This window comes from Chinchilla lanigera, unplaced genomic scaffold (assembly GCF_000276665.1).
Source record: "Chinchilla lanigera isolate Chin_1 unplaced genomic scaffold, ChiLan1.0 scaffold00069, whole genome shotgun sequence".
Classification (NCBI taxonomy): Eukaryota; Metazoa; Chordata; class Mammalia; order Rodentia; family Chinchillidae; genus Chinchilla; species Chinchilla lanigera.
The window spans coordinates 1,726,960-1,747,040 of NW_004955470.1; the positions used below are offsets into that span (position 1 = coordinate 1,726,960).

At 42.6% G+C, this 20,081-nt stretch overlaps 1 protein-coding gene across 2 annotated transcripts in view; it reads right to left on the minus strand.

Annotated features, from left to right (window-relative positions):
* The window catches only part of Polr1b (polymerase (RNA) I polypeptide B, 128kDa), a 23,594-nt gene extending 12,804 nt beyond the window's left edge, over window positions 1–10,790 (minus strand). The window contains exons 1-7 of one of the 2 annotated variants that reach the window (XM_005400601.1): window positions 10,556–10,790; window positions 8,212–8,379; window positions 7,676–7,822; window positions 6,337–6,469; window positions 3,994–4,130; window positions 2,992–3,215; window positions 2,104–2,275 (exon numbers count right to left, since the gene is read on the minus strand). In XM_005400601.1, coding sequence (XP_005400658.1) covers window positions 2,104–2,275; window positions 2,992–3,215; window positions 3,994–4,130; window positions 6,337–6,469; window positions 7,676–7,822; window positions 8,212–8,379; window positions 10,556–10,732 — 1,158 coding nt within the window. In that variant the 5' untranslated portion in view covers window positions 10,733–10,790. Of the gene's footprint in view, window positions 1–2,103; window positions 2,276–2,991; window positions 3,216–3,993; window positions 4,131–6,336; window positions 6,470–7,675; window positions 7,823–8,211; window positions 8,380–10,433; window positions 10,513–10,555 lie in introns of those variants that run through there. The other variant, XM_005400604.2, reaches the window with a different exon arrangement.
* Window positions 10,791–20,081: the final 9,291 nt, after the last annotated feature.

The following is a 20,081-nucleotide window of genomic DNA, read 5'->3' on the forward strand; positions in this document are numbered from 1 at the left end:
CCGAGAATCGAACTCACGACCTTGCACTTGCCAGGTAGGTGCTGTGTGCCACTGAGCTAAATCCCCAGCCCTTGTATTCTTTTCTTTTTTTTTTGGTTTTTCTCCGGTACCGGGAACCGAACTCACGACCTTGCGCATGCCAGGCAGGCGCTTTTGCCGCTGAGCTAAATCCCCAGCCCCTACTCACATAATCTGTACAATCTATAACAGTGGACCACTCATACACTTGACATGGAAAATATGCAAACTATAAACCCAAGAAGCAACTTTTCAGGGTACTCCTGGAGGCCAGGTATTTCTTGTTCTTTTTCATTACAGGGGTTTGAACATTTGCACTGACTCATATCCCCAGCATTTTTTACTTTTTGTTTTGAGACAGGATCTCACTAAATTGCCTAGGCTGGGCTCAAACTGTTAATCTTCCTGCCTCAGCTTCCTAGAGTGGGGGGATTACAAGCATGTACCATGTTCTGCATGAGACCAGGCATTATTTAAAATAGATGGCACAAGCCAGTGTAAATCATGGCTTCATAATTCAGCACTATGAACACTGAGGCTAGAAAGTTCTTTGTGTAAAGCGCTGCCCTACGTGAACTGTAGGATCTTTAGCACCGTCCTCACTTCTGTCCACACTGTCATTCTGCCCTGCTGGTTTACGAGCTGTCCTGGATGCTGAATCTGACCTGGAGACTTTCAATGTCTATAGTCTACACCCCTGAACAGTGCGCCAGAACTACAAATGAACCACCATGCTTCAGTGTAAGGACAGAGCTGGGAAATGCACATCAGCCTCTACTGACTTCAAAGGCTACAGACACTTTTGATGCCTGATTTCAACTTTTATTGAAATTTCTCAATTTAAATATTATGGACAGAGCAGACAGAAACAAAACAACAAAACAAAATAAAATCATACCTTTTAGTGAGAATTTAAATAAGAAAGAATGACTAGATAAGGAATTAATTTTTAAAAGCTTTAAAAATTTAGTCCTCTGCATTGCCTATCCAATTACATTACCTCTTGGACTAAATCTTTTAGAGATAATATGCAAAATATAAAATGCCTGCAACCTTCAAATACCCTATGAAATCATTTTTATGTCATGCTAACTCTCTTTTGCACTATATATACATAAATGCATATAATGCATACAGTTTTCACTGTTCACAATGGTTATGTTCTATGCTGTCACTGTAAATACCAAAGTAATACTGAACCACTGCTCCCGGGGAACACAGGGCTCAGTTCTGCCAGTCCTTGGTCAGGTCACCTGACAAGTGATCAATAAGGAACACAGGGTTTTATGTGATCCTGTTGAGAGACACCTTATTTAATATATAATGCCACCTCAAATATCGAACTCAGCGGCAGAGCACAGCCTTCTGCATTTAGGAACACTAGGCAGCACTTCAGTACTACGCTTGGGGGCATCTTAAACAGCAAATGCAAAGCACAAAAATGGGACAAAAACATGACACGAAGTATACGTCAAAAAAGACTTTTGTTTACATACAACAGCTGAGAGAAGGAAGAGTATCACCTGTTCGACCTCAAGTAGGAACACGCATGAATCAGGAGGATAGAGGGTTTCAGTGCTCTGCCCAAGTCTGTGAATGGCTAAGAGTGCTGAGTATAAATAAATGTGAGCACAGAGGCTATTTATTATTAATGTTATGATGAAAATTATGCTATCGTTAGGCTTCTAAACATTTTAAGCAGGCCAGGCATGGTAGCACATACCTTTAACTATACTACTCTGGAAGACTCAGGCAGGAGCACCAAAAGTTTGAGCCCCAGCTTAGGCAACCTGGTGAGACCCTATTTCAAAATTCCAAGATTAAATAAAAAAGGGCTGGAGATACTGCTCAGTGCAAAGACCCTGGGTTCATTTCCAGTACCAGAAAAAAAAAAAAACAAAAAAAATTAAATTACTGAAGCTGGTATGAGCTAAGATTCTTAATCAGGTGCCTTATGGCTACACAGAGACCATGCAAAATGCCGGAACTACGAATGATAAACACGCAGAACACAGCAGTGCTAGAGGTGGCCACACTACTCCGTGAGTAAGACAGACGGCACAGGAGAAAGCAGCACGCGTTTACCTTCAGAAACATAAGGAAGAGCTGACCAGGAGTAAGGATTTCTTGATTCACTAAACTATCAGGATTCTCCTCCATACACTCTCCTTTGGCTAAAGCAAAGAGCTTCCGGGTCATAAAACAAAGCAAGTGAAATTTTTCAGTATTGGATTTCAAGTGGATGCAGATACACTGGCTGTAAAACGGAAAGAAAAAGGTTTAAAACAATTTAGTTGCTAACCCCATTTAATGTCCTACTGACCAAGGTCCCAACTTACATTTACTTTAAAATAAGAAGTCCTTACTACAAAAAAATCATGCTTCATCTTCACTGGCAACATTAGCAAAAGAACCGAATATCGTCACAAAGTCTAGAGCTATGCTGGCCAATGTGGCTATTTAAATTAATTAAAATTAAGAATACAGCTGCACTGGCCACGTTTCACTTATTCAGCATGTGCCTTGTAGCTTCACAGTGGACGGCACTGGACTCCAGCAGGGCTCCTTTAGTACAGTGATTACATGACACAAAGTCCTTGCTGTGGGGAAATAAAGCAACATGACGCCTGCAACTTTCAAACAGTACAAAAAGAAAAACACGTATCTATGTGCAGCCAAAGCCATTAAGTAAATCGTGAACGACGTTAGTGCCTAAGTGTCTAATATGCTATTTGGACACTGCTCTGGAATGTCCAAATGTGTAATTATCTCAAAATTAAAAAAATAAGAAAAATGGAATAACGTTATGGTAGGAAGAGAGAACAACAGAGACAAACTGGTTCTGACTGGTCAGGACCAGAATTCTACCCCGGGTTCACTCTGCTGACTTATGAGCAATCTATGCTGCAATCTATGTCACCCCTCCACCCCACCCCCACCCCCAAAGCACAAACACGGGCCCAGCACACTTACTTGAACAGGAACTCCGCAGCCTGTTCGTTTGAGTACCAGTCAGGAAGACTGAGCTTTACTCTGAAGCATTCGCCAAGATAGTTAAGGACCTGCTTTTGTGTGGAACAACCCTCTTCCATCACAATCCTTAACATCTGAGAAACAGAGTTCCTAAAGAAAGAGTCTTCCTCTTTTCCCTTGACGAGCTCCTGAAAAATCTGATAATCAGAAAAGCTGACCAGTGCCTAAAACGGGAAAAAAAGTTCTGTAAGATCATTCACCAAAAAAGAAAAAAAAAAAGCATTCACCAATAATAACTAAAATAGTTATTATTCTCTCCTCTATTATTTTTAACTCAAAAAAAAGTAGCACCCCACTGTTGCTGAATTGAACTCTTCACAATAAAGCGTAAGTGTGAGACATTCAAACACCAAGATGGCTCCCAGGGAGCCGCACTCAACCAGGCTTTGTCCAAGACCAAGAAAATGAGCAAGAAAGATGACACGAGACTCTCAAGGCCAGGCCATAAAGGACACTGTGGCTCCTGCCTTGTTCTCTTGGCTGACTATCTAGGGCAGTGATGGTGAACTTTAGAGCTTTCAATGACACAAACAGCTCACTATGGCACGTGTGCCACAGCTTTGCCACCACTGATCTAGAGGAACATGGCTAAGAGGAACTGAGACCTGATCACAAAGCCAGCACCGACTCACAGGCAGTGAGTGAACCGCCTTGAAGTGGATCCTCCAGCCCTGGTCAAAACTTTAAGATGATCACAGCACCCACTGACTTCTCACTGTGACTTCCTGAGACCTAGCCACGCCACGCTCAAGTTCCTGACCCACGGAAATTCTGAGAGGAATGCTCACCGTTGTTGTAAGCTACTGAATTTTGAGGCAATCTGTTGTGGAGCAGTGGATAACCGGAAAAGCATGTTCTTGTAACAAAAGAGCCCATCCAGCGTACACAGGACACGACCCCCAGTGTTCTCATGACAAAAGAAATGTGTCCACTGAGCCGTACCTTAAGTGCAAATCCCAAAGGAAGAAAAAACAGTTCCTTCCGGTAAATGAAGTTTAACATGACTGTGCCGTTTTCCAAATAGTGCAGGTTCATATTGACAGCAGAATGGTCTCCCCTCACGCAGTGTATAGAAACGCCTGTTGAACAAACACAAAAATCATAAGCTTGGTCATACTACAATTGTTTCAATTGTTATGTTTTTCTGAATTGTTCTACTCTCTTAGACATAATTAAAACCAAATCACTATGTTTAATCAAAAATGTCCCGTGGAAAGCAGGTATCTTCCCAGGTTGTGAAACTATGGTATCAAGTAACTAAAGCTACGAATTTATCCGAGCTTCCAAGACGCCCTCCAGCACAGGGCCCACATCTTACACAGCACCTTATATTCCAAGCACCCAGCAGAGCAGTGGAGCAGTCCTACCACTCTGTGGAGTCTGATCAAGAGATGGTGGCTTGAGTCAACAATTCAGAAAAGCAGAACTTCAGAGTTTTAAGTTACCTCGAGTTCAGACAAAGATTGCAAAGTACTCTATCAACTGAAACAAGTGAATAAATGCCTAGACACTGATATGCTGAAACACCAATAGTTTGTTTGATTGTTTGTTTATTTTGAAAGGCTGGGGATTGGACTCTGGGCTTTGCCACTGAGCAGCATTCTGAGCCCTTTAAAAATATTTTTTTTTTTAAATTTTGAGGCAGAGTCCCATTTAATGGCCTAGGATGAGCTTGAACTTGGATTCTTGTCTTAGCCTCCCACAGTGCTGAGATTAAAGTTATATACCACCATACCTGGCCTGCGATATCATTTTTCTAAATGACATAATATGGCAACAATCAAAGGCTGACTCTTGTCTCCCTTATAAGGATAAACTGTTTAACTGTAGGGGTTGCCAAAGAATGTCACATGCTCTCCGATGAGACCCAAGGGAGTGCCAAAGTAGCCAGAAACAAAAGACTTCCAAGGACCATGCCCACCTACAACCAAGTCAGGCCAGCCCTCACCTTCATAAACGGTAACAAATACATGTAGTCTTTTGGTGTGGAAAAAAAAGAAAGAAAGATTCCCACTATGTATAATCTAAGGTCTTATCTCCCTCTGTAGTTCAGGCTGGCTCTGAACTCACTATGTAGCCCAGACTGGCTTCTAACTCACAGTGATCCTCCTGCCTCAGCCTCCTCACAGCTGGGATTACAGGTGTATGACACCATGCCCAGCTATGAAGGTCTATTTTTAAATGCTTTAAAATACTGATAAAACTGTATGTACTGAAGGGACGACTTAAAATATATAGAGACAGCCCAAACTTGATGATTTGACCTGAAATTATTTGGTTTTACAATTACGCACAAGTCATACACATTCAGAGGAAACTGTACTTTGATTTTCATATTCTGATGTTTTCCCAGATCAGCAATGGCATGTGATATTCTCTTACTGTGCTGCATGTGAGCCACACGATCGAGAGGGTAAGCAAGGATATTCTACCATGTACTATGCTGCCAGGTGATTCTCAACACTATGTTGTGTTTTTGTATCCCATCATGTCAACAAAAAGCCCACTAGCTGTGCACATGAGATAATCCTTTACTGTAATACCGGCTTTGTCTTAGATCATCATGCTCAACTGCAAGTGTTCTGAACATGTTTAAGATAGGTTAGGCCACATCATAATGTTCAATACATGAAGTGCATTTCAATGTATGGTATTTTCAACTAAGGACTTGTTTATCAGTATGTGACACCATTAATTGAGAAGTTTCCTACATTGTGTAATGATTACCGTAATTAAATTAACTAAAACATCCATCACCACCCCATCGTTACCATCTGTGTGTGTACAAACGCACATGTGCTGGAGTCAGAACATTTAAAATCTATATTACCACTGAATTTTAAATAAATACAATATCACTAATTACAGTAACCATACTGTACATTAACATCAGAATTTATTCATCTTGTAACTGAAATTTGTTCCCTTTTATCAATCTCTCCATTTCTTCCTCTACCTCCATTAAAAATCTTAACCCAAAAATTAATAGAAAAACAAAAATTACGAAAGAGAAAAACATCTATAAAGATGTATCTTTTTTTATTAGTACTAGTTTTTGTTTTTGTTTTTGTGAGACAGAGTTTCACTATGTAGTTCATGCTGGCCTTGAACTCATTAAGGTAGCACTGGCTAGCTTTGAACTCATGGTGATCCTTCTTCCTCAGCCTCTCAAGTGCTGGGATTACAGACGCCCACCACCACATCTGGGAAAGATGCATCTATTTTTTTTTTTTAAATAGTTTTAAACTTTTCTAAAAGAATATTCCAATGGTCACTGAAACTTACCAAACTGAGTATAGCCAGGCCCTCTGCTTTTCCACTTCGGTCTTACCAATGCGATAGGGAAATTCCTCCGAGGCATAATTAGCATTCGGATGACTTTTTCAATGCCATTAATTATAAAATATCCTCCCATTTCCTGCCAAAGAGATGGATTATAATTTGTTAAACAAAGGCACATGACAACTAGTAAACATGAACCTTATTTCAAAACAGGTGGGGCGTGCAGAAGGGAACACACAGGTGAAAGGAACTAGTGACCCCTTGAAAACAATAAAGACGTGTGATCAACAGTCTTCCTATGTTAGACAGGTCCAAGGGAGAAAGTATGGAAAGAAAACAGCGCACTGTCCTCTACCACACAGGCACAACCTACCTTGTCTTTCTGTTCTTCTAAAATGACTACAATCTTAAATGATATTAAAAAACAAAACTCTAAAGAGAAGTCTAAAGATAAAAATGGTAACCACTTTGCTTCCATATGGTTAACCAAATAAGTAAAAAACAAAAAAAACTGGTTGTATGAAGACTGGAAACGAGAAATTTGGTTAGCTAAACATAGGAAAATATTCTCAAGAAAGATTTTCAATAGCTCCAGTCAACATCATACTTCTGCAACAAAAACCTACCCTTAACTAGTTGCCTACAATGAAACAAACATATGCTAGGTGCTTTACTTTATCAGAATATTTAACCCTCGCAACAATGAATGGGAAGCTATTACCCCATTTTCAGCAGAGGAAACTAAAGCTCAGAAGATTAAACTTCCCAAAGCTACAAAATTGGTAGGTGGAATAGCTGGTCAAACCAAGAGCTGACTTCAAAAACCTTCTTTCAAAAAAAAAAAAAACTTCTACCACTTAACAGTGTCCTTGTTGCAGGCAAAGCAGACGCTGTGATTACCTGGACTCTATACAGCAAAGCGACCTAACACAGTTAAAGGAAACGATGAGAGGAAGGTACAGCAGTCATTCAGTATGCGCACACACTCTTACTGTCAGTAAAGCAGGCACATCTACAAACAACAGCTTGTAGGTTAAGAGAGCTTTAAAAAACATTCCTGAAAGTACATCCCTAAATATACATACTCAGAAAATTAGGGGAAAACCTACCAGTTCCTCCTTCAAACAGTATTCACTAAGTGTATAGCGCTTTTTCCATGCTGTCTCAGCTGAGACACCAAGAGCCATACACAGTATGAGGACAAGACATTAATGTCCCACTTATCGAGAAATTGGAGCTTGGAACAGTGACAGAAAACGTGCTCCCACGGATAAGCTTCCTGTCTGCACATCCCCAAAACAGGCCTTCACTCCCGTCACACAGCCCAGACCCCTGCGGTCACCTCGGCCTCCTCATGGTGTTCAATGAGGGCTTTTGGAGGAAGGTTGTATAAGTTGCAAAGCTTGGACTTCACCATGATGGGAACATGGCCAAGAAACTGCTTAATGACTCCTTTTGAGATTCCATTCACTGACCAGCTGATATCCACCTACATGAAATGGGAGAAAAAAAAAATCAAAGAAAATATCTGAATCTGTGAGGACAAAGGAGAATGCTAAATGAGAGAAAGAAAGTTATAATTAAATCTCACGTTGTAGATTTAGAAGACAACAGCATTGAGAAAGCAAAAGTCTGGTATAAAACTTCTTAGGCAGCAGCCATGTTATTAAAAATGTGCAACAGCGGGGCATGGTGGTGCATACCTATAATTCCAGCACTTAGGGGGCTGAGGCAGGGGGACTGTTGCAAATTTAAGACCAGCCTGGGCTACAAAGTGAGTCCAAGGCCAGCTTGAACTGCATAGTGAGGCCCTGTCTCAAAAAGACAAAAAAAAAAAATAAAGTGCAACAAGAGGCACATGCTGCCACTAATACTCACTGTCAGCCTCCCCCGGTAAGTACTCTTTCGGCCTCGGCATTCTGCTGGATAAACACTGAGCTCTTTGCAGATGGTCCCTTTGGGAACTGTGGGTGGACTGATGACAGCATCCACAATGGTAAGGGAGATCCGCTCGTCTTTGAAAGCAAACTCAAAGGAAGGAATAGCCTGAAACACAATTCATGTTATTAAATGGCTTCTATTTTTCAAGGCATTTTTTCTCTAAGACTCTTCCAAATCCCTCATGTTCTACAGGCAAAACAATGACACCAATAATGCCAAGTGACACATGTAAAAAAGACAGTAAAGGGTACATGCAGTCCACCCATAACTTCACTAATTATTCCAAAACTGTAATGCATTACCTAAGGATTTTTCTGATGGTGCATATGTATCAGATTCTATACTAGGCTCTAGGGGTTCAGCAATAAGGACGCCTCTCTGAAGCAAATGCCTGCCTTCTCCTACCTTGTGTCCTCTTTGTGCACAGAAAAAGAGGGGAGAGAGGAGAGCACTGCTGCTGGCAGACCAAGGACGGAGACACACCCTTCTGATTCAGGGCCAGACACTTTTAATACCATCCTTTAGGCTGACACTTTCCCATTTCACTCCATGCTGGCCTCTTACTGAAGTCAGAGCCATGTAAAGGGAAAGGTAGAGGCCAAGATATGTTTTTTTCCCTTTCACAGCAGCTACTTTTCTGCACCACTCCCTGGAAGAAGCTTTGTTATTCTTCTGAGGAGGCCTCCGGAGGTTTCCTGCATATTAACTATGAACTGCAGACAAGAGAATCCAGCTGTCTTTAATAAGCCAGGCACTAAAAATGTAATTCACCTATGAAAATATTGTTCATAAAATGTTAATATATAATTGCTTTATTCGTAAATGAATTTAAAAATGTAAAAACTTCTCCATTTTAATTTGTGATAGACAAACACTGGTAAATAGGAGCTCTTCAGGGGTCCCCAAAGAATTTTAAGCAAGAGGTCCTAGGACAAAAAAAATTGGGGAACAGCCAGTCGGCATATTATTCCTAACTCTATGCACCTGTCTCTTTTATTTAAGCAAGTCTTCTCTAATTATCTCAATCCTGGACTTGTCATTATATCAATACATCCAAGCATGGATTCATTTTTAATTAGCCATTCTTCTCATAGACATCTTTTCTCCCTCATAAGGATTAAAAAATATTAATCTCCAAAGAAATCTTAAGGGCTCCCACAGTATCTGCAAGTTATCAGATTGGCAACAAAACCTCCACATTATCCCTATTCCTTTCTCTCACTACACAACGCTTACCCAACAAAAACCACAGGGCAGTGTCCCCTCAGTAGGCAGCTCTGCCTGATGCTGCTCATTCCCTGGAAGGAATGTAAGCTCCTCTTCCCTTGGACTCATCTAGCCCGGTCTTTTCTGAAACACCTGGGTTAACTGCCCCTCTACACCCTCAGGAACCCACCTCCACTACCACTTCTTGTCAGAGCAGTTCTCAAAGCACTGACATTGACTTTCAAGTCTCCAAGCCCCTTCAGCCCCAAAACACAAAAGGGGGCACTCAAGAGCTGTCCCTCACGGGAGACTGCCTCTTATCCGCAGAAGGTAATGCCTAGGGCCACAGGAGAAGTTTACCCAAAGAGACGACCCACTCTCCCTCCCTGAACTCTGCTACCATTTTCACCTACATCAATCATTAATGCCTCATTTGTATCTTCCTCTACACCTGCCCCACGCTGAACAGGGGCCCCGTGGTTTCTCTCCTTAATGCTCTTCAGGGAAGGCAGTGAAAGCATGACCTCGCACATCACAATCTATCCACGAGTCAGTTCAGAACCTCCCGAGGTCGTTTGGAACAGGCAGGACTTCAAGTGACATAAAGGCGTGTGCAACGTGAAAGTCTGGGAAGCACACCCCAGGCAGGACCCCTTCTCCCTGCTCCCAGCACCCCCAAACGGTCCTACAACAAACCCCGGTTCAAGATTATATATACAGTAAGCCCAGAAATTAGATCCATTTCTCCTGATCGCCTCGACTGCAAATGGCACAAGGCCTAGGCCCGCATCTGTTCTGCATTTGCTTTTCCTCCGCAGTACCCAGAGCCCAGCACGACCACGGGGCGCCGGCATTTGGGGCTACAGGGCGGCCCCCAGCCACCGCCCTGGGACCCCCGCCCCGCTCGGCCGGGCCCCACCGGCGCCTCCCGCGGAGCTTCACCCACCACGCCCCTCCCCCTGCGTCTCTTCTGCCCCACCGACTCCCCTCCCAAGCCCGCCCCGGACTCGGGCCCGCCGATCCCAGCGGCGCCGGGGACCCAGCGCCGAAGGGGGCCCGGGGTGGCCGCGATCACCTGCACCGCCTGGCTGAGCCCCTCGCACACGGCATAGTTGAAGGAGTCCACGTGCGCCCGCGTCAGCTCCTGCAACGCCGCCTTCTGCTGCTCCCGCGGGATCCTGTACGAGGGGTCGGTCAGATGCTTCAGGCTAGGCCCGCTGGGCAGGTTCCGCCACCGGCCGCTGGACTCCATGCGGCGGCCGCACTCAGGACAGCAGCCACCGCTCCACGCTAGCGAGAAATGGGCGGAGCCGCGGAGCCTCCTGGGAAATGTTCCTCCAGTTCCGCCCGACACTAGTCCTCCCCTTTTATAGGGTCGGCTTGGAACCAAAACCACGGCCTGAACGGGCCGATTAAAACTGTGCAGAGCAGCCGGGTATGGTGGTGCACGCCTGTAATCCCAGCACTCGGGAGGCGGAGGCAGGAGGATCCTTGCGAGTTCGAAACCATCTTGGGCTACAAAGTGAGCGCAAGGCCAGCCTGAACTGCATAGCGAGACCCTGTCTCAAAAAGACAAAAACAAAAACAAAACAAAAAAAAAAACTGCGCAGAGCTAGAGCAGAGGGACCCAGACCTTCCTCAGTTCCGTCCCCCACCCAGATTCCTCCTCCGATGGGAAGTTAGGGAGGGGGCGTCCAAGTGGATTTACAGTCTAAGGCCTAGTGAGACTATGAATTCTTTCTCTATGCTAATCAAACAGAGTGCTTGCTATCGTGTATTTAACTGTATTGTATCACTGACACACAGTAACCACACACATTTATACGTGCTGGTAAGTTTGGACTTGTGTGTATGTATACTTGTGTGTGCACTTCTGTGTATACTTGTGTATACAACCATGAAATCATCACCAAAATTAATACAACGAGCGAATCCACCACTCTCCAAAGTGTCCTCCTGCCCTTTGGGAATCCTCACATCAACTTTACCTTTTCCTACTTCAGCTGGTAATTTCCACTCCTGTATCTTTTTTTTTTTTTTTGAGACAGGATCTCACTATGTAACCGAGGCTGACCTTGAACTCTTGGCAATCCTCCTGCCTCAGTCTCTCAAGTGCTGGAATTACAGGTGTGCACTTCCTTGCCTGGAAGAAAACCCTTCTTTCTTTCCCTCCCTCCTAGTTAGGGACTCTTGGGAGACAGGAAATTAAAGGGATTATTGCAGAAGCAATAATTTCCATCACTATACAAACTAGCAAAGTTCTTTTTAAGAAATTCACAGATCCTTTATCCTTCTTCCACTAACAAACCATTTTTCTGCTCCTCTTTACAACACAAATTGTAAAAAGACTGGGGATATAGCTCAGTGACACAAGTGTCTTGTGTGGAAAGTGCAAAGTCCTGAATTTGATTCCCAGTACCTCCCCCCCCCCAAAAAAAGATACTAAAGCACAAATTGTAAAAAGGATTGACCACCCTTACTTTCTCTCCACTGTTTTCAGGTATAGTACTGGGGTTAAAGTGAGCACTGAGCTCCCTCCCCAGCCTTTATTATTAGTAGTAATATTTTGATTTGAGACACAGTCTGGCTAAATTGCTCAGGCTGGCCTTTAATTTGAGATCTCCTGCCTTGGTCTCCCCAGCAGCTGGGATTACAGACATACACCACCACACCCCATTTATCTTTTTTATTGTTGAGTTGTAACAGTACTTCAGATAGTCAATGCGAATCCTTATTTAGCATGTGATTTGCAAACATTTTCCTCAATTCTGTGTGTGGTTTTATCTCCCTGATGGTGTTTTTTGAAGTAAAAAATTTTATTTTTTTAAATTTAAAAAAAATTTTTTTTTCCAGTACCAGGAATCGAACTCACGACCTCACGCTTGCCAGGCAGGCGCTGTGACGCTGAGCTAAATCCCCATCCCCAAAGTAAAAAATTTTAATTAAGCACTGTTTATTTGTTGTTATTGTTGGTGTTGCTTGCGCTTTTGGTATTACATCTGAGAAATCAGTGTCTAACCAAGGTCATGAAGATTTACCCATAAGCTTTCTTCTAAGAGTTGTAGCTTCAACTTTTATGCTTACATCTTTGATCTATTTTGCATTAATTTTTGTATATGGTATAAAAAAGATATATCACATCATTCCTTCATATGTGTATCTGAAGTTGTCTTAGCGCCATTTGTTGAAGACTTTCTTTCCCTCAACTGCACTGTCTTAGCCTCTTTGTCAAAAATCAGTTGAACAAGCCAGGTGAGGTGGTACACGCCTGTTATCTCTGCACTCAGTAGGCTGAGGCAGGATGATCACTGGAAGTTCCAGGCCAGTCTGGGCTACATAGTGATTTCGAGGACAGCTGGCACTACAGAGTGAGACCTTGCCTCAAAAAAAAAGATAAAAGGAGCTGGGGTTGTACTTCAGTGGTAGAGCACCCCTAAGTTTGGATCATCCATACAAAAAAATCAGTTGAACAAAGCTGGGTGTGGTGGCACATGCCTGTAAGTTCAGCACTTGGGAGGCTGAGGCAGGAGGATTACTGGAAATTCAAGGACAGCCTGGGCTACATAGTGAGTTCAAGGCCAGCCTGAATTACATAGTGAGACTTTGTCTCAAAAAAAAAACAACAACAAAAACAAAAACAGGCCAGGGATACAGCTCAGCAACACAGTGCCTGCCTGGCAAGCGCGAGGTCCCCAGCTTGATTCCTGGTTCAACAAAAACAAACCCAAAAAGTCAACTGAACATAGTTGTAGGGGTTTATTTCTGACTGAATTCTATCCCTCTGATCCTACCATCTGTCTTTCTACCAATACCACAAAATTGCAATCAACACAGATCTGTGATTAATTTTGAGTTTAGGAAGTGTACATCCTTCACCTCTATTCCCTTTCCAGCTTGCTTCAGCTATTCCTGGTTCTTAGGATTTCTATATGAATTTTAATGTCAACTTGTCAATTTGCATGAAAAGGGGAGGTCAGGTTCTTAAGAGAGCCTGCATTCAAATTATAGTTCAATTTGGGGCCTATTTTCATCTAAGCAGTAATTGTCTTCCAATCCATGATCAAACTGCCTTACATTTATTCAGGTGTTTTTAAATTTTTTTCAAAGACTTGTAGTCTGGGGTGTACAAATGAACTTTTTCATATTTATTCCTAAGTATTTGTTTTTGGTGCTGATATAAATGGGACTTTCTTAATTTCATTTTCAAATTGTTCATTTATAGTACACAGAAATACAATTGAAACGGGTGTGGCAGCACACGCCTGTAATCCCAGCACTTGAGAAACTGAGGCAGGAGGATTATTGCGAGTTCAAGATCAGACTGGGCTAAAAAGTGAGCTCAAACCTGGCCTGAACTGCATAGTGAGACCCTGCCTCAAAAAGAAAAAAAAAAAGAAATATAATTGTGTTTTGTACACTGATCTTGTATCTGGTAACCTTACTGAACTCATTTACTCTATGTAATTGTTTTTGTAGGTTCCTTAGGATTTTCTATAGACGACGTCATCTGCAAGACGATAGGTATACTTCTTCCTTTCCAAAGTGGATGCCCTTTCTTCCTTCCTTTTCTTTAACTCCTCTTTCTAGAATCTTTCTGAATGAAGTATTTTTGTTTTCTGTGTGGTATTAAGAAGAAAACGTTCAATCTTTAACCATTAAATAGGATGTAGCTGGGCATCGTGGTACATGCCTGTAATCCCAGCACTTGGGAGACTGAGGCAAGAGAGTCACTTAAGAGTTTGAAGCCAGCATATGTATCCTACATAGTGGATGTAGGCCAGCTATGACTGTGCTTAACTCATAGATATTGGTCCCCAACTACACTCCTCATAGATATTGGTCTGTTTTCTTATGCTGTCTCTGTTTGGATATCACACTAACAGTGGACTCATAAACTGAGTTAGGCCAGCCTGCCTGTGTTTAAAAAACACCCCCAAAAGAAACCCATGTCCCTCAGGATTGGAAAGGTATAAAATAAATAAACATATAGATGTAGTCCATGGGTTTTCCCCAAATTGTCCTTTGTCAACTTCTTTATCCCTTTATGAAGTTCCTGTTTTCTTCCTGACTTGTTTTCTTAATTGAAAAAACAGTATATTGTCAAATAACTTCTGTGACTATTAACATAATCATGTAGGTTTTCACTTTTTTCTTTCTGGTTTTTTGTTTTGTTTTGTTTTTTGACTTTTTCTATTAAAATGGTGTATTATATTGATTGAATATTGTGAGTGGTACACTGTATTCTTAGGCTAAATCCTACTGGTTATAATGTGTGTAATGGTTGATACACTGTGTCAACTTGAGAAGTTAAGAAGCTTAACTAAGTGACTCAGTAGTTCTACATCCTAGGGTGTACAGGACCCACCCTAGGGCGGGTAGCCTGCTTACAAAATACTGGAGGAAAAGAGGCATGCTCTCCCCCTTTTTACTGTCTTCCACCATCATGAACTGTTGCCTTTCTGCCATGTGCCATCCTGATTATGACTGACATAGACTGAAACCTCTACAAACTGTGAGCTAAATAAACCTCTCCTCCCTTAATTTTGGGCACCAGGTATTTTGTCCCAGCAACAAGAGAAAAATAAGACAATGTGTAATTCTTTCTATGTCATTGGCTAATTTACTGTTGGAGACTTTTTTCAACTACACTCCTCATAGATACTGGTCTGTTTTCTTGTGCTGTCCCGGTTTGGATATCACATTAACAGTGGACTCATAAACTGAGTTAGGAAATATTCTATTTTTTGGAAGAGTTTGTGGAAGACTATTTTTTGGAAGAATCTGTGGTAGTAATCCTTCTTTAAATGTTTGGTAGAATGAAGCCATCTGGTCCTGGGCTTTCCCTATGAAAAGTTTTTTTAAATTATTAATTCAGTCTTTTTACTTGCACATTTTTATTGGTGTAGAAAATAACAATATTTGTTATACTGATTTCTAATTTTACTCCATTGTGGTCAAAAAACATGAGCAGTCTTATTTCAGTCTTCTTACATTCACTGGGGCTTGTTTTATGGTCCAACAGATGATGTATATCAGAGAATGTTCCATGTACATTTCAGGACATGCATCTATTGCTGTCCAGTAGAATATTCTGTAGATATTTGTTTGTTCTAGTTGGTTTAAAGTGTTTTTTGTTTCCTTATTAACAATCTGCCTTGTTTTATCCATTATTGAAAATGGAGTATTGACAGTTCCAACTATTATTGTTGAATTGGCTACTTCTCCATGTCAGTCAATTTTTGCTTTATGTATCTTGCATTCTCTTGCTAGATGCATGTTTATCCTGATGGATTGATCCTTGTACCTTTCATTATAAAGCATCTTTGTAGTGGCAATTTTTTTTTATTAAAGCCTATTTTGTTGAATATTAGTGCAGTCACTCTTGCTGTCTTTTTGTTATTTTTTATTTTTGGTACCGGGAATTGAACTCAGGACCTTGCACTTGCCAGACAGGTGCTTATGCTGTTGAGCTATTTCCCTGGCTACTCTTGCTGTCTTTGAGTTCCTATTTGCATGATATATATTTTCACATCCTCCTTTTGTCAACCTATTTGTGGTTTGTGTGTGTGATACTGGGGATTGAACCCAGGGCCTTTGCTCTGAGCTACATCTCCAGCTCTTTTTATTTTTTATCTTTAGATAGGGTCTCACTAAGTTGCTGAGGCAAATTCAATCTTATGATCCTCCTGTCTCAGCCTCCCAAGTGCTGAGATTATAGCTATGTGCAACCACACATGGCTCCTCTGAGTTTTTTTTATCTAGAATGGGCCTCTTAGATAGAATGTAGCTGGACTGTGTTTTATTTGTTTTTGTTTTGTGAGTTTGGGTCTTACTACATAGTTTGGGCTGGCCTTGAATTTGGGATCCTTTTGCCATGGCTGGCTAGCTTCTATGTTCTTAGGAAGATATCTAAATTTTTCAAAACTGCTTATGGATATCTTTCCCTCTAAGTTTTTTAGTTTCTTGTCTGTTCCAGTGGTTATAGCTATCTCAGAAAGTTGCAACGTAAAATAATTGCTGCTATCATTTTTGACAAGTAGACCCAGGAAAAACAGTTGCTTAGTCTGGGCAAGCTCTGAGTCACAGCAAAGAAACACAAAGCCCTAAGATTGGGGATTTAATAGAGTATCAGGTGAAATGATGACAGGTCTCTGTTAACAGGGCTTTGGAGGTGGCTCCAAGCCCACTCTGTACCCTACAGCGGTTGCTAGGCAGCTGGACTTCACCACAGTTTTAAGATTGTTGGTTTCCAATGTGCCATGGAGCTGGGAAATGGGGATAGGAAGGGGGCAGATTAAAATGTCAGAAACTGTCATTCTTACCGAGATGCAAACATTTTTCTTGAATAAGTATTTTCTCCATTGCTGCAAGCCTTTGGTTAATGTCCAGCTTCCCTGGTGCTCTGTTGCTTTTATGACAGATGGGACATTCCCACTACCAACACTCATATGATACCCTCTTATGTGAATTTTAAAAAAGGAAAGTTGTTTGTAGCAATCTTCAACTTGTGCCACAAAGGATCCCATAATTTCCTTGCCTTTAGGGATACTTGAGGGCAAACATCTTTCAAATATTACTGAATTTCTGTGGCCACAGGATAACTTCAGGTTCTTTAGGAAGGGGCAGTTGCTGGCAGCAAACGGACAACCTCTTGCGGAGGTAGGTCCTCCAGTATCACTGAACCTGCTCTTAAGAAGCTGCCTGTGAACGCTCGACCCTGCGCTTTGTCCACACACTCTCCGCTAGGCCAGTGCATGTGTCCCATCACATCTCAAATGTTTTTGCAGTTGGGTGCCTAAACCAGGCATCTGACATGGAAGGACCCTCCTCAGTGCCAGAGGGGTGCTTAGGGGTAGAAGCAGGCCGTAGGACATGTAAGAGTTCAAAGCATGCAGCCTCACAGCACAAGAAGTTACAAGTTAATGACAGTTTCCATAAACAAATCCCTTCCACCTAAAGACTGAGTGCCTGAGGTGGAAGATTACAGGTATTCAAGAATTTGACCTGAGTGCTGGGCCTTTGTGCTTAGGAAGGTCGTCCTGGCTGTCTGGGTGATTACGGAAGTTTCCTCATGTTTGAAGCCCGGGAGGCTCCCCTTCACAACCATCCATCTCACCTCATCATTTCCACCATGATTCAGAGAATACCCAAGACGCGTGGGAAACAATGGACCAGATTCTGGCAGCTGAAATTGTTTCAGTGTTTCACCTTTAAGCAGCTCATTCATTTTGAAGGATAAGCTTATGTAAGGAACAACTTCCTTGGGTCAGGAAATTACGGCCACATCTGGCTTATTTTTTGTATGGCCTGTGAGTTTGGGATATTTTTGCACTTTGTAAGAGTTGTGGAAAAGACAAAGAATGTGCAGCATAGACCCTGAGTAGCATGGCTGCCTCCGCTAAGTAATGGTACCATGGATTTAAATAACCAGTAGGAGAGTCGACATCTACAATAAGATAACAGAACCAAGAGGGGCAAAAACGCTTGAAATATCATTACTTTAATGCTCCAGGCATTTTAAACATTCACAAAATTGCCTTATTTCTGAAATAATTCCTTCGGAGGTACAGATTCTGCGTCCAGGATCAGAGACACGTATATCGCTGAACGTTTTCTACAGCACCCACACGCCGCACCCAACCCGCTACTGGCACCTTGTCTTCATTAGTAGAGTCCCCTCTGCCACCCCCACAACAGGACTGGCATCACCCGTCAACACAACGGCGACTGCTCATGGAAACATTTTGTAGCTTTACGGACCCTCGCTGGTTCTGTGGATCCCAGCATGCTTCCAGCACCGTCAGGCATTCCATGCACCTGACCATGACCCTGGGGATCTCACAAAGCATCACATCAGCTGGGATCTAGGCCGGCATCTGCTCCACCCCGCCATACAAACACCGAGGCACTTAAATGTTCTTGGTAAAATGGAGTCTATAATCACCGTAGTTCAGTGTGAGGGGAAGGGCTTTTCTCTCGTAGCTAATTAGAACTTTAACACATATTTAGTAGATTTGTAAATCCACATCTGTTTACATTTGCGGTCAAGGCTTCATAAACTTTATATTAAGCAGATATGAGTTTCCAAACACTGAGGAGAAGCAAATAGAGAACCTGCTTAGACAATACTGGCTTTGTTTTTTTTTCCTTTTGAGACAGGGTCTCGCTATGCAGTTCAGGCTGGCCTTGAGCTCACTTTGTAGCCCAGGCTGGTCTCGAACTCACAATGATCCTCCTGCCTCAGCTTCCCGAGTGCTGGGATTACAGGCGTACACCACCATGCCCGGCAACAATACTGGCTTGTACCATGAATACAGATATCAACATCTGGGTGTTCCTAAAGAAATGCCTGTTTCCAAAAAGAACTTTTTTTTTTTTTCCAAAGGCTTAAGCCTTAAATGGTTCTTCCAGGGTAGCAATGCATTTTTTCTCCCTCTTTAGGCAGTAATTCAAGGCATCTCAAGACACTGCTGCTGCCTGAGGTTCTGGTTTAATTGCCCAGGGCTGGAAGGAGAGTGAAGCTATAGGCACCAAGAGTTTGTTTTAAAAGGTTTGCAGATGTTTGTAGCATGTAGTCAGTATGGTACTAAAGGCTCTTGAGTTTTCCTGTTCTCGTCTGTCCTCACGAAAAGCCCTTGAGGTAGTCCCTGGTCAGGCAACAATCTCTTCCATGAGCAAGAAACTAAGGCACAGAGAGGTGGGGGGCTCCTCTGATACTGCGCAGTCAAATAACAGAGCCAAGATTGGAATCGACATCTCCAAATAAATCACACCTCTGCTCCCAGCACCGGCAGTGCTTACACGGGCCCACCCTGTGACACTGGGGACTCAGGCACAACCAACGGGGCCAAGGGCACCATGGGAGGATATGGGAAAGCTCTCAGCCAGCCTTCCTACCTGACTGGAAATAAATGCCTTATAGAAATGCTTTGCACAGGTGCACGCTCGGAACCATGTGAGGAAGGAACTGCCACTTTTCTTAAAGCCTCGCTTTACTCACAGGTATGCAATGCATTCAGCTTTCTTGGAAAATCTATCAGGATCCACAGACTTTCTAACACCTGAATTCTGAGCTCCGTCACTGGATGAGTTGGAAAACCCTGAAATGTTCCTGTGAGTTGGGTCCCAAAGCACAGAGAACCCTCCAGGCTTTCCTCATTGCCAGCCCACCCAGACCTGCCAAGAACCCAGAACCTTTACGTCCTAAATCACTGTGCCTCGTGCTGCGATGGGATCATACCTCACTCCATTCTCAGGGGTTCCCGCCTGCTAACCCATCAGCTCGCTGAACCTCCAGCATTGACGTACCATGGGCTCTTATTTTGCCCTGGATGTTAACTGTATTCTCCATATTACAGGTACCCAGTGGGACTTTGCATAATTCCTAATTCCTGCGAGCACCAATCCGGTTGGGACCTTCACCACTTCACTGTAACACCTTTGTATCCAATCACTCATCACTGTCTCTAGCACATAATGTCTAACATTACTCCTTTTTCATCAGCAGCTTGCGTATCTCATCCTATGTGAGGAGGTAATGCTTTTCTCTGTCTTTTGTAAACATCTCACCTGACTGCAGAACCTGCCAAGCAAAAACGAAT